The following is a 14,139-nucleotide window of genomic DNA, read 5'->3' on the forward strand; positions in this document are numbered from 1 at the left end:
CTCTACGCGGGAGGTGACTGAACAAGCAACTATCCGGCGAAACTTACCTCCAGGTTTCTCTGTATGTGCTCCGTAGTGGAGGACCTCGCCGAGTGTAAAATAAAACGCACCAGCTTACAGTCCTCTACGCGTGTTATATCCCACTACACTATGCCCATCGTAGTACTACCGCGGGCGGGTCTTTTGTCTTGGCAAGAATTTAAAAAATCTCAACCGTGGAACAGATAGTACCTATGATGACGCGGCGTGTGGGTTGAATGAAACCCTGGGTTTGAAAATTGTAGTGGTTTTGTGCTGCGTGTTTGCGTTTTTACGCGTGGAGCTTAGTGATGAGAAGAGCCAGCTCGGATTCGGTTTGCATCCGTCTCGTCTTTAAGGAGTGGCAGCTCCGAGCAACAAATACATCCATCCGATTAAAGCCCAGAAATGTGGGTCACCACTCATGCTTAATATCGTAGCCTACTAACTAAATCAAGGTAACTTCAACATCTAACGAATCCTAGCAATGCTTGTCGTTACTAGGGAATTGGTAAACCATATATTGCTAATCCTTGTCAGCGGGGGTTTCGTGATGGCGGTATCCGACCTGATGAATACTAGCGTGGGGGGATGAACATTGCAGTGGATGAATCTGTTGTGTGAAGTAGGGCACCGCCATCGTTCTCTATGATGCCAAGTTGGAGACAAATGGTCATAATTCGGAACCACCCGTCGATGGAGGGGATGCTTCGGGGATGTCCGGAGGAGCGACATCATAACTTGTGGTCTTGGCTTTCATTATGGATGGAGGCTCCTAGTGTCTCGTTAATCTGACCCAAGGGGACCCAGGTGCCGCGTCATGTAGCGCGCGGTTGTTGTATGGCCTCATCGTGAATCATTCTGTCGTTGATTTCCCCTCGAGACAGGTTCTACTAGCATACATTCATTAGTCAGTCAGGGACGAAAGAAGATCCTTACCAATGGCTAGGATAAGTGTACGAGATCGGGCACAGTCCGAACTCACAAACAGCCGGGGTAGTCTTTGTCCGCCGGCGATAGACTTTTCACAAGTCGTCCCATGTTTGACAGTGGTGACAGGAGTTCGACGTGGTCTTTTGAAACCCGTGTACACGCGGTCACTGCTTGCAAAGAGTCTCAATTGCTGTATTGGATAATAAGGAAGAACAAAGATGAATCCCAGAAACATCATGTTGGGAACATTTGCTAGCATGAAGCTGCATCTGTTTTCTGGCTGTAGAACCCTTGACTCATGGCTCATGGGACCTACGTTATGGGATACGTATGAACACCCGTCTCGTGAAGTCCTGATCTGGGGACAAGGTTCCAAGCCGGGGTTGGCCTGCAAGAGGGGAAGAAACGAAGCCGATCCATATGGATATCAGTTTGACTTATTGGGTTGTGACGAGTGTGCACCCAAACGATTCATATGCCTGCAGGCAGTATCACCGACAGTATAAAACTTTATCACATCCCATTGCCAGACTTTCAATAAACGAAACCTTCACTTACAAAGCCATCAGCAGACCTTGAACGTTCGTTTCAGCCATTCATTCTTTCTGTATCATCACTTCAAATCAGGCTTCCTAACCGTATCCGATATGTACGTCCGCAACCCTCGTGGTCTGCTTGTGAGCGGCCTTACACTCTTCTCTGCGGCCGCCAATGCGCAGATTGCCACTCTGGATCAATTCTTCAACAAGACCACTTTCCCTAATGAACAGACGGAAAACGTCACCAAATACCTGAACGCAGCGGCCGACCTGGCCAAGACCTCCTTCTCCATCTACCAGTACTACCAGGACTTCTGCATCACTCAGCAGGTGTACCCTCCTCTCTTCCAGTTCCCCGCGGGATTTGTCGACCCGTTCACTCCTTTTGACCGCCTCATCTTCGTTGGCCACGCCTTCGTGTCCGCTTGGGCTTACGACACTGGCGACGGACTTGTGCTCATCGACGCCCTCGACAACCCTGAAGAGATTGATGCAATTCTCATCCCTGGACTTGAGAAGTTCGGTTACAAGGGCTCTGACATCAAGCATTGCATCATTACCCATGAGCACGTCGACCACTATGGCGGCGCTAAGCACCTGAAGGACACCTACAACACCACACTCTGGGCTGCTGATGCCGCGTGGACGAGCATGGCCAACATCACCTCTTCTCCCACACCGCCGTCCAAGGACCAGGTTATCACCGACAACCAAGAGCTGACTTTCGGAAATGTTACTACCACCGCCGTTCTTACCCCTGGCCACACCCCCGGAACTGTGTCTCTCATCTTCCCCGTCTTTGACAAGGGCGTGCCTCACATCGCTGGCATGAACGGAGGCACCGGAATCCCCCGTACCAAGGTCGAGAGAGAGCAGAAGATTGTTTCCCAGAACCACTTTGCCGATGTCGCCAGAGCGAAGGGTGTTGACACGCTCATTTCGAACCACCAGATCGCTGACCACTCTCTGTACCACGCCGACGTGCTCGCGCACCAGGCCCCTGAGACTCCTAACCCTTTTATTATCGGTGTTCAAGAGTTTGAGAACTACATGCGAATCAACGCGCTCTGCACCAATGTTCTTGCTGCCAGACAAGGAATGTTCTTGGATGTTTAGACCCTCGTCGAACTGATTCAAGGATTTCACCTTGAGCATAATTGAAGTCATCGATGTGGTATTATTGTGTCATTCAGTCCCTGGAAAACCTTGTATGCTAGGAAATAATTCGCTGTACATATGTTACTACCAAAATGCACATACGCTATAAGTAGAATTGACGGGAAACAAACTGTTGTCATGCTTTGATTTGTTGATACGTGAGACGTATCATTTTCATCTTGCAAGATGAGCGATGGGGCTAAACTCAACCGTGACTTGCGGACTGATTCAATTGTAAGCTATCAGCTACGTAAGCCGTTTATAGCAACTTAGAGTTGTACCTGCATTCAAGCTACTGCAACCTACTGCAACCTACAAGTAGCATCTTATTTGTAGGTAGTGTCCACTTGAATAACTAAGATTCAAGACTGCAAACCAAGCTGCTATGGAGGGTCCGAAGCTAGCCGAACTGACAACCCCTGACACAAGGCAGATGTTTAACACAGTAGTCCGTAACAATGGTTTACCCAGTGTAGCCTCATCAGAGGAATCGACAAGGATGTTTAATTTCACTGACGTACTGAAACTTATTGTCACAGTGACAAATAGGTTAAACGCTTGGTGACGATTAATGCCCAGATATGTGCTGCTTTTGCAGTACAAAGTGCGTGATTGTGCTTCTCAAGACGTCTGTCTCAGCCTATTTGATCTGAATCTTTACAGAGATAGAACCCTTCTTGGTCTGGACAACAATCAAGTCATGGTCATAGGAGATGTCCTCCACAGTTGTATCATACAGCTGCGCTCTGGGAATGACACGCAGAGCCATCATAGCCGCCATCAGATAAACTTCGCAGTACGCCAGGCTACCAGAAAATGTCAGTACCAACTCGAATGAAAACTAGCAGGGCAAACATGACTTACTTTTCGCCAATGCACGAACGGCTGCCCTTGCCGAAGGCAATCAGATACTTCTGGAGCTTGTAGTTGGGCTGGCCATTCACCAACCAACGCTCGGGGATGAACTCGTCAGGGTCAGGGAACAGCTCCTTGTCCCAGTGGTTGATCATGGAGGTCATGCCAATGGGAGTGCCCCTGGGAATGACCCACTCCTTCTTGCCGTCGCGGGTCTTGTACACCAAGTCCTCCTCACGAGCAATTCTGGCCGAACGGTGTGAGACACCAGGCATCATGCGCAGGGATTCATGGATAACGGCCCACAGGAAGGGCTTCTGCTCAAGCTCGGTCCACTTGAGGTTCGAGGGGTTGAGGCCCTGCAAGTCCTCCATCAGACGTGCGTACGTCTTGGGCTGGGCAAGAAGGTAGTAAGTGATGACGGTAAGGGTGGCCTGTATCACGGTTAGTAAACATGGTCCAAGGCCAGAAGACAATTACAACTCACAGCAGTGGTCTCGGTACCCGCAAGCAAGAAGTTGAAGCCCTCGCCAGAAAGGCGGTACATGGACTTTTCAGATTCAGGCATTGTCTTGGATTCCATGAGGTCGGCAAAGACTCTTCCGTTCTCAGGGTTGTTCAGAGCCGCCTGGATGTATCCCGGAATCACAACGTTCATTTGTCTCATTACAGCCTTGATATCCTCACCCATGTAATCGGCCATCATGGGGAGTACCTGCGCCATCTTCCTGCCGAGGGCATTGTGTCTCATCATGTAGGCGCTCTTGAAGAAAGACTTGACCCATGTTGCGAAGTTGGGCTCCCAGCCCTCCTGAGCAATGAAGCCCATGGGCTCACCGAAGGCATATTGGGACATGATATCAGCGGTAAAGCAGTTGAAAGCCTCCTTGACATCGAAGGGCTCCTTGCCGGCCGAACGGAGCATCTTGTCAACGGCAAGCTCGGCGAACTCCTGTACCTCTCCCTCAAGTTTGAGCATCTGCTGACGCGAGAAGAATTTGGAAAGAGCGCCCTTGCGCATGCGGTGAAGCTCGTGAGGAACGGTGGAGAAGCCGGTGACAGATACGGGACCGGCACCGCCGGTGTTCAGCTGGTGCTGCCATTTGTCACGGATGCGACCCGGTCCAGCATAGATCTCATCCGTAAAGGAGGGATCAGAGCAGTGAAGCTCGTCGGGGTTGATTCTTACAATGGGTCCTGGGGAGACTTGTCAGAAATGAACCGTGCTCTGACTAGTCATACCCAGACTTACCGTATTGCTCGTGCATCCGTGCGATGACCTTGCCATATCTTCCAAGTAGCCACCAGTCATAGTATGCCTCATACAGGTAAGTCGCAGCCGCAATCTTGGGCCCAGGGAAGCGGGCCAGAGGATGGAACGGGGAGATGTTGTACAGGGCGACCAGGATGTAGTAGAAGACCCAGAGGCCAAGGAAATAGACGATGGCGCTCGGGCTCAGGACAGCCTTGAGGCCGTCCACGATAGTGTTTGCAGCCATGTTGAGCACGAACTGCTAAGCGGAATATGCACACTGGGAGGGATAAAGGAGGGCGATCTTTTCAGCGATGCGAAGCATCGCACATGTTTATGTGAGACCTATATACTGCACATTACCGTCAAAAAATCATACCCAAGAACCGCATCCCACTTATCACAAGATCCACACTTATTCGGGTCATTCATAAAACACACGAGCTGAGTGGCCGAACGAGCTGCCATCACAGCCCCGAACCCCGTCGCATCGAGGGGATTAGGACGCGACCACGACTGCCCCTGAGAAAGGGGGACGTTGGATGGAAAACTAGTGTTGCTAGCGTGTAGACGCTGCGGGGGCGATCCACAACATGCGGCGAGTAGTCTGCTGAAGAATTTCAGGTAAAGGATATGCCACCGAAGTACGTCTGTAGGATGTAACCTCTTTACCCACAAGGACAGTCTGATGCATAGCTACTCGGCAAACGACGGCCAGGGGTCACTACGAGGGGCTCGCTGTGAGGGATCCTCCAAGCAAAAGATCCCAATCGCTTTTTTGGGGACATATATCTACATATCCGAGATACGATATCATCAGAGGGTAAGATGTCAGTCACGTCGATGAAACCATTTGGGCGATTCCACACCGCCTGTGATGCAAATACACAGCACTACAACTATCTTAATGCAACGCAAACAACGCTAAGACGAATCGTTCACAGATCTTCAGGTGGTCTTGGGCGATTTGAATGGAACGGACCGGGGCCTTGGAATGGAGACAACTCCACAAGGAGTCCACTTCAATGACACTCACCAGCTTTCTGGGCGAGGGGAGGATAGTTTTGCTGCCCTTTACCAACGCAATAAGAGAAGAGATTGGGGTCGGAGCATCAGTCCCGTTGACCCGAGCCGAGTTCCACGCAAAATACCCACGATCTCGAGGTGATTCAATCAGTGGCTCGATCAGCTTCAACGAAAAGGTATGGCTTCTTTTTCACAAGAGTAGCACAAAAAACTATCATTTAAGCCATGATGAATGTCACTGGTGCTCAAGACTAGAAATTAGACTTTGTCACAGATTATAATCTTCATCATATGACTTGATAGGTCTCATGATGTACCATGCCATACCCGAAACGTTATGCTCTGAGCTGGATCGTTTCCGAACGAAGCAAGTCACATGTCGACTTCCTTTCAAACTGATGCTGTTGGATATTTAGAACCCTGAATCTTTCAACACACGCGCTACCAGCGCTCGGGCTCAGCTAGCAGTTAGGTCCCGAAGATAGGTCCCGAATGACAGAACGCCCGTCATTGACGAGTTCATCAGCTCGGACCTGTCAAACATCAGAAGCCTGCTTTGATATGCCAGTTACGGGTATGATCGGCGATGTCATCAAATGTCATCCTGTCACTGTCCAATTGGGAAGCTCTTGGACAGACTACTCCACTGTTTCTGCCTAAAGTAGGGTTGGCCCTGGTTTGATTGACTCGGCGCACCCCGGGAACCGGCCGCGCCAATTTCCAACGGCCACCGGGGGGCACGCCGGGAACTGGTGCCGTGGGGCTTGGAAAAAGCTAAAGGTCCACTATCACAACCAAGACCAAGGATCCAGGACTCTTTTCCTACAAGTAAGCATGCGAGACTGTCATTTTCTAGCCAACACTTCCGAGAAGGATAGAGCGGTTATATTTTAAAGCTTGATCCGTGCAGATCATCCACTTGTGCCATACTACAGTTAATTCGGATGATCTTCATGTGATATATATCTTGGATAACACTAAACGCTTCAGCTGTGCAAAGTCAATAGCCATTAATATCTGTCGTCACAATGGCGGCGGAATGACAATTCAAACACGACCATCGAAAGACTGCCGAAGTAAATGCGAAACAATGTAACCATGAGTGAATCAAATCCAAACCCCACAGACTGTTAAGAAGCCCATCATCTTTGAGATAATGTCGACAAGCGGATCCCCCTTGTTCTGACCAGCATTCTTTTCAAATCACATTTCGGACTCTATGACCGTGGATGGGTTTCCGCGAGTCAAGCCCCTATGCTTTCTTACACGAGAGGCCCGTAAAAATGCCCGGGTAGGTTAAGCTGCGCACCGCAAACCGGGTCCAGAGAGATGTCGGCGCCGTCAAACAGAATGCCGGGTCCTCACCTGGGCTATACTGGGTAGGATTTGCTTCTCCTTTGCCTAACACGGATCACCATGAATGCGCGTGCTCCGTAGAATATGGGATTCATTGCGCACGACCTCCGGAATATGACAACTTTAACTGCTGGGGCGTGCCAAGGGCAAGGTCCCATTCAGCATTTTCCCACTAGTTATGTCTTGATTCCCCAGAAATATATGGTGTTCTTAATTCTTCGGCCGTCTTCTTCTCTTCGTTATTCTACTCGTTAAAACCGAAACAGAAATCGAATTCTCCCATCATGGCTGCGCCAGCAGAGGTGGTGGCACCGCCGCTTCAGTATGTCCCGATGACGAAAGGCGCCCAGAACTCACTGATTGCTATTTCGTTCCTATGGGTCATTTTTGCTACAGTAGTCTTTGCTCGGCTATGGGGACGATTCCGTGGAGTAGGAATAGGCGGAGACGACATTCTCGCAGTGGTTGCTTGTGTATGTCACCACAATACCTCGACCTCATATTCATACAGCATTTCTAACTATTTTGACAGTTACTGTCTTGTAGCACAATAGGTTTGAGCGTTGCTGTGTTTACAACTGGAGTTGGTTACGATTTCGACCCAAGCTCCGAAGTGTACCCCGAATGTAAGTGGAAATCGTCTCATAGTGGTCAACAACTTGCAGTATATCTTGAAGGTGACGTTTGCCTTCACATTGGTCTATCTCTGGGCGCTCGCGACTTTGAAACTCAGTCAGCTCTGGTTCTACTATAGAGCCTTCGCCCTGCAACTCAGCAAGTGGATCTATGTCGTCGCAGGCATCGTCGTCATCTGGGCTTTGGTTTTCACTTTCATCTTCATCTTCCTATGCAATCCGATTTCGCAACAATGGACTGTGATGCGTATTGGCCATTGCATGGACCAGATTCTGGTCTTGAAATGCATTATCATGACAAACGTCGTGACTGACCTTTTCATTGTCATCTTGCCTATCTGGACAGTGTGGCAGTTGCAGATGCGAAAGACGGAGAAAGTTGCCGTCATCGCGTGTTTTGCGCTCGGTCTTGCGTAAGTAGTAACCTTCTCGCCATCTATCTCACCATCACGTTGCTGACATATATGAAGCTGCTGTGTAATCGGCATTGTTCGCTTCTGGCAGATCTTTGTCATCGACTTGACCGGGAACCTTACCGGTACCTCCCTAACGACTTTTATGCTCTGCACCGTGGAGTTGATGCTTGCGGGTCTTTGTATCAATATTCCAATGCTTCGACCATTCTACCTAAGATGGAGAGCGAAGTATAAATCCTCCTCCCTCGGAAACTCCAACAGTCAGAGCGGGTTCAAGGGATCGGGAAATCAACTCAAGGTCCCACCCAAGCCTGGTCAATACACCGCTTGGATTGAGTTGGTGAGTTACTTCTAAGCGATGCTTTAGACATGTATATGCTAACGTCTTGCAGAACGAGCAAGATGGTCATGAGACGGTTAGCAATGACGGCGGGTCCGAACGGAAGCTGACGAGAGAGCAACCGGAGTCGGCGATTAAAGTCCATACCAACTGGAAGGTCACTAGGGAATAAGTCCTATGGACATGCTTATCGAGGTCTTTCTCGAACAAAAGCGTATTATTGGGAATCGGCGGCGAAATATATGAATGAAAGACGGAAAGATACCCATAGAAACGGATATGCCTCAATAGGGTTGCTCAACGCGAGAAGCCTTGGCTTTGCAATAGCTCTTCTGGGTTGGAAGAGACTGTGATGAACGATATGGATAATCCGGATCTTTTTAATACAACAAATGTGCATGTGGCTGCAGTTAAATTCTTGTAGACCTGTTTACGTGGAATCTGCTTGTCTCCCTTGACATCTGAGAAGCTCTACAACGAACCGGAGAGCTGGTTCTCCGGTGTACGAGGAGCAAAGATTAAGCGTATGAATGAAGAAGATACCTCTAGAAGCAGAATGGTGTTGTGTTTTGCATTTGTTAGACAGAATCGGTACACTATTCTATCGGCTTTGTTCTACTCCTATGTTCACTGGTTCCACATGTACTTGACTTAGGCTATCACGCGCCACAACTTCGCGAAAGCTGTTGGATTCGAATCACCGAACTCACACATCTTACTGGTTCGGGGCGCCCAAGAAACGAAGTATGAACAATGAAATAAAAACGAAGGTGTCCTTGCGTCGTTCGATCATGCTGGAGTATCGGCTACTGGCTCTTTCGTGTCCTCTAGATGTTGATCTTTCTCGTGTAACTCTCTTTTGAGTCTCTTCTCTCTTTCGTTCCTACTTTCGCTAGCAGGATCATAGTACGCTTTACAAGTGGTCAACACAGTTAATAATGCTTCCATGGGACTGTTTCCTTTTACTGTGAGAAAATTACTTACGTTTTTCTCCGAAGACAGTTGTTCGAATACCTCTTCGCGGAGCGTCATATGTGCCGGGAATAACACGATGAAGTGTGCATCTAAGTAGAAGTTCAACAAACTATCCTTGGAGCACACGAGCTTAGAACGAACCTATTATCCCACATGGCAACGGAGCCTACCTGCCACTTCCATCGGACGGCATGATCGTCAGCTGAGTGAATGTGATAAGCGAAGAAATCAAGCAGTTTGTCGGATTCATATTTCTTCAATTCGGCAAAAGCAGTCACAAACCCGGGATTCACGTTCAATGCCTTGAGTCCTGAAACCGGATGCGTTCTCACGGCAGGGTGGTGTGAGTCGATAGGGGGTCGGTTTGGACCGACGCCCCAGAGATCCAAGATTGTATCGTATTGCAACCTCGAGGTGTGAACTGCATGCAACCCATCGACGAACTTCTTCATGGCGTCGCTGAGCGCATCATAGAGCCCATACTGGGAAACCCATGCAGTATCGCCTCCCACCTCGGGGTGCTCTTCCATACGGAGCAAGGAATACGATGGAGGATTGACTTCGAACGACGTATCGGCATGGAAGTCGTCAGATGGCCAAGGTGTGTAAGTGAGAATTTCACGATGATCTTCACGACTGCCTTTGATTACGACATGCCTGACATCCTTCTGAGCTGGATGGCGATCTAGCGTGCCGTAATGCTCGAATAGCTTCACCTGGCCATCTGTCGTTAGGTCCTGATCTCGGAAGAAGACGACTCCGCGCTCAGTCACGAGAAGAGCGAGTTCATCCAACTGCTGAGGGCTGAGCTGCGATAGCTGTACGTTTTCCAGAACCGTGCCGATTGACTCGGTCAAATCGATCCGTTTGGCAACGGCGAAAAGGGCTTTCTTCTCCGGATCCGCAAAGGTAGCGCGGTCCTTGTCTGGGAATACTTGCTGTCTGATAGGCTCCGGAGGCACATGGTCCTTTATTCTAGGGTGGAAATGGGGATGGAGAGTAATGGGAAATCCCGAATCAGGAGAAATGTGTTTTCTGGATTCCAAGTTTGCCATGGTGAGATGTGTCGCACAGTCCGGCCAGATCGATCACAAAATCGCTCACTAATGTCGTTCGAAGACACTCTTCTTATGTTCAGTCTTATCAGTACATTCTCACTGCAGTCATCCTGAGAAGTACATAGTACCTCAAACTGCCATATTAGGCATTGCGCGATCATGACTGCATATGAGAGCTTTCGGATAAACATCTCATTTGTGGACGATGACGCGAAGGTTGAATCCGAATCTGCTTAAAGGCGGGTAATCCCGTCTTAAGGACCGAGAAAAATCATTCTCTGAAAAAATCCAACATGCAACAGGAGTTTTTGAAGTTTTCTTTGTTTCCAAGAGCAGTGATGGGTATTGATATGGATTTGGGCACCTGTCGCGTCCTCCCACTCTCTTCCACAGCATACCTTCGAAGACCCATGTCCAAAAGATAGATCTGACTAGTAAAGATCAGCTAATAGCTTTGAAAGCAAATCGGCAGCTATCAGTCACCGCAAAGCCGTTCGGACTGTGACCGATGCCGGCTCAAACTGACGGGTAGCGCACCAGAACAGTCGGCATCTATTGAGGAATTGAGCACTTCCATTGGACTTAGGTCCATTCGCCATCCCGAGTACCGATTGCATCAGATGGTTAGGTAAGCCGTCGTGCATGTTATGGGTGCGGATTGTGCATGTAAGAGGTGGTGATCGATGGCGTGCGCGCTTCTTCCGATGGCATCAACAGGAGTGGGCCGTGCTGGGTGGTCCAATTCTGGAGTTGGCCGAAGCAAGACTTGTCCCAAAATTGTCAAAATGGCTACCCGACGCGTGGTATCCAAGTCAGTTCCCCACGGAAATACCGTAACTATGGATTGTTTCGTCCTAGTAGAGAGGAAATAGAGGGTTTTGATGGCTCCAAGCGATGTGGAACGCGGAGTGGAACGCGGAACCGTAAGGCAAGGCAAGAGGGGCAGTATGCAAGTCTTTAACATGGTAGCCTTTTCTTAAATAGCATTGTATGCCAGGTTATGTTACTGAGGAGGAAAAAAAAAGAGATCGTCAGAGTTCCTGAAGGCTACTTCCGTCACTGTTTATTCAATTGCCTCAGTCGCAAGATCAACAGGCTTGCTTCAAAATGGCAACCGTAGATGAGAAGCACACCAAGATAGTGGCCGAGAGCCCTGATAGCCAGAGCGATGTTGACCACCCCGAAATTGACTGGTCGCCAGAAGAGGAGCAGCGTTTGGTTCGAAAGTAAGTTTACTCAATGGTCGATATATCTGGCGTCGAGTGACAATTACTGACCCATTTCTCTACAGGGTCGATTTCCTTATCATGCCCCTCTTGATCCTCGCCTTCTTCGCCTTACAACTCGACCGTGGAAACATGTACGAAGTCACAAAATGATAACAATACAAGGAGTGTATCTGACAGAAGGAACAGTGGCAATGCTTTGACGGATTACTTCCTGAGGGACGTCGGAATCTCGCAGAACCAGTTCAACGTCGGCCAGCAATTGTTGTCTGCAGGCATTGTTATCCTCGAGGTCAGTTGTCGTGCAAACTCAAAAAAAGGGATCGCAATTAACAAACTTCAAGATTCCCAGCAATCTTATCTTGTATCGAGTTGGTCCGACTCTTTGGATTGGTGGACAGATCGTTGCATGGTAGGCTGTTCCGAGCCTTGGCAACTCAAAGCCAACAACGCTAACTAAGCCACTTAGGGGGTTGGTCGCAACCTTTCAAGCCTTCCAGAAGGGTCTTGGCCCTTTTATGGTTACCAGATTGCTTCTTGGGTATGCATCAAGCTTTGGAGACTTTCGGAAAAAAAGCCAAAGCTAACGTTATCGCCAGACTTTGCGAAGCCGGCTTCATTCCCGCCGCGCTGTACACCATGACCCGCTGGTACAAAAAGGAGGAGACCAGCAAGAGGTTCTCGTGGTTCTTCATCGGAAACATGCTTGCCGCCGCCTGCTCCGGACTGATTGCCTATGGAATGTGAGTTTCTCAATTGGTGAGATCACTATCAGTTACGGAACTCCAACTGACCAACGCCCTCAGTTTGCACATGAGAGGTATTGCCAACCTTGCTGGATGGCAATGGCTTTTCTTGGTAGGAGAGATACCGTGTTTTACAGTCAAACAGTTGCTGACGTCAAAAAAAGCTCGAGGGTATCTTTACTGTACTCGTCGGTATCTGCTTCCTCATTTTCTTTCCCAACCAAGTCAACAACCCCGTGTCCATGGTTGGTAAGCGCTACTTCACGGAGCGCGAGGCCGAAATCCTCTACAAGAGAGTCATGCTCGACGACCCTTCAAAGGCTCACCCTAAGCGTTCTGTCAGCTGGCCAGAGCTAAAAGGAGCAGTAAGTCTTGGAAACTGTGTTGTGTTTTGCGTGAACCGCGCTCACCCGAAATAGTTGACCAACTGGAGACTCATCCCCCACATCATCTTCACCATTGCCGCTCTTTCGCCGTCATCAACTCTCAGCTCTTACGCTCCGTCGCTGGTCGCATCTATGGGTTACGACAGACTGCAGTCCAACGCAATGGTCTCCATCGGCGCATGGATTCTCATCCCCGTCAACTTGTTCTGGGGTTGGATCGCGTAAGTGCTGTTGTGTGCCATGCCAAGCTGAACGAATCAAAACAAACGAAACTGACTTTGTTGTGTGACAGCGACAAGACAAAGGTGCGGGGCCCATGGGTGTTCCTGGGACTCTTCATTTTCTGGGGCTTCAACGTGAGTAGACAACATCACCTGTCGAGGCTTGGCTGAATTAAATTGTTGACAAAACCTATAGCTTGGCAACATGCTGTTAATTGACTCTGACCGCACGAGGAGGTTCACAATGCTGACTCTTTCGACGGCGTTTTCGTTCCCTTGGCGTAAGTTCATTTTCTCCAAACAGTACGACACCAAGAGGTCACGCAACTGACACAGCTTAATTAGACCCCGTCAACGGCGCCTGGGTTTCGATGAACGCCAAGTCGGCCGGTGAGAGATCAATCACCATGGCCATGCTTATTATGGCAGCCAACTGCTCTGGCATTGTGGGTAAACAGCTGTTCCGCGAGGAAGATGCGCCGAAGTACCGCCAGGGCTGGACCGTGATCACGGGCCTCGTGACTGCCGCGGTGGCCTGTGGTATTTGGGCCAACGTGCAGTATTATATTTTGAACAAGCGCAGGCTCAGCCGCACGGGGCTTTCTTACCAGTACTAAGTAATAAAATGATGAAGATGGTGGGGGGCTGCAAAATGCAGAACTGAAATCGATGATGAGTAATGTTATTCAGCATAGACGGCCTCATGACAAAAATGAAGAATTATGGAGTGAAAAAAAAAAAAAAAAAGGGCTTGGGTGGCCATGGAGGCACTGCACATGGCAATCATGGAGAGGAATAATTAGATCAGCATCCGCTTGATTTAGTCTATATGAAATTTATGATGGCTCCATGGGCTACCTTGTGCCTGTCAATCTGCAACCGGGGGGTAGCATTCAGAGGCGAAAAGTCCCCGGATGAAACCTGAATCATGTACACCCGTCGAACGGGCGCAAAGATAGGAGGATCTACGTCCGCGCGGTTGGGCTTGACTTGTTGAGT

At 49.2% G+C, this 14,139-nt stretch overlaps 5 protein-coding genes across 5 annotated transcripts; 3 read left to right on the top strand and 2 right to left on the bottom strand.

The window, feature by feature from the left end:
• Positions 1–1,598: 1,598 nt before the first annotated feature.
• Positions 1,599–2,606, top strand: CTRU02_214278 (beta-lactamase domain protein; the record flags this gene model as incomplete). Its single annotated transcript, XM_036729588.1, has 1 exon — positions 1,599–2,606. The coding sequence occupies one exon, from the start codon at positions 1,599–1,601 to the stop codon at positions 2,604–2,606; it is 1,008 nt and encodes a 335-aa protein (XP_036578759.1).
• Positions 2,607–3,288: 682 nt separating this feature from the next.
• Positions 3,289–5,002, bottom strand: CTRU02_214279 (Trichodiene oxygenase 3; the record flags this gene model as incomplete). The annotated part of the gene is made up of 4 exons (XM_036729589.1): positions 3,289–3,454; positions 3,513–3,945; positions 3,984–4,700; positions 4,756–5,002. 4 exons carry the CDS (start codon positions 5,000–5,002, stop codon positions 3,289–3,291), a joined length of 1,563 nt encoding a protein of 520 aa, XP_036578760.1.
• Positions 5,003–7,421: 2,419 nt separating this feature from the next.
• CTRU02_214280 (uncharacterized protein) lies at positions 7,422–8,700 on the top strand (the record flags this gene model as incomplete). The annotated part of the gene is made up of 5 exons (XM_036729590.1): positions 7,422–7,610; positions 7,670–7,763; positions 7,786–8,185; positions 8,243–8,528; positions 8,581–8,700. The coding sequence occupies 5 exons, from the start codon at positions 7,422–7,424 to the stop codon at positions 8,698–8,700; spliced, it is 1,089 nt and encodes a 362-aa protein (XP_036578761.1).
• Positions 8,701–9,604: 904 nt separating this feature from the next.
• On the bottom strand, positions 9,605–10,558 carry CTRU02_214281 (Alpha-ketoglutarate-dependent sulfonate dioxygenase 7; the record flags this gene model as incomplete). The annotated part of the gene is made up of 1 exon (XM_036729591.2): positions 9,605–10,558. The coding sequence occupies one exon, from the start codon at positions 10,556–10,558 to the stop codon at positions 9,605–9,607; it is 954 nt and encodes a 317-aa protein (XP_036578762.2).
• A 1,110-nt stretch (positions 10,559–11,668) lies between these two features.
• CTRU02_214282 (alternative sulfate transporter) lies at positions 11,669–13,757 on the top strand (the record flags this gene model as incomplete). The annotated part of the gene is made up of 12 exons (XM_036734120.1): positions 11,669–11,787; positions 11,853–11,921; positions 11,977–12,079; positions 12,120–12,199; positions 12,257–12,328; positions 12,387–12,530; positions 12,594–12,645; positions 12,698–12,898; positions 12,953–13,140; positions 13,212–13,275; positions 13,337–13,421; positions 13,486–13,757. The coding sequence occupies 12 exons, from the start codon at positions 11,669–11,671 to the stop codon at positions 13,755–13,757; spliced, it is 1,449 nt and encodes a 482-aa protein (XP_036574165.1).
• Positions 13,758–14,139: the final 382 nt, after the last annotated feature.

The sequence above is a fragment of the Colletotrichum truncatum genome (genome assembly GCF_014235925.2).
Source record: "Colletotrichum truncatum strain CMES1059 chromosome Unknown Contig_0010, whole genome shotgun sequence".
Taxonomy (NCBI): Eukaryota; Fungi; Ascomycota; class Sordariomycetes; order Glomerellales; family Glomerellaceae; genus Colletotrichum; species Colletotrichum truncatum.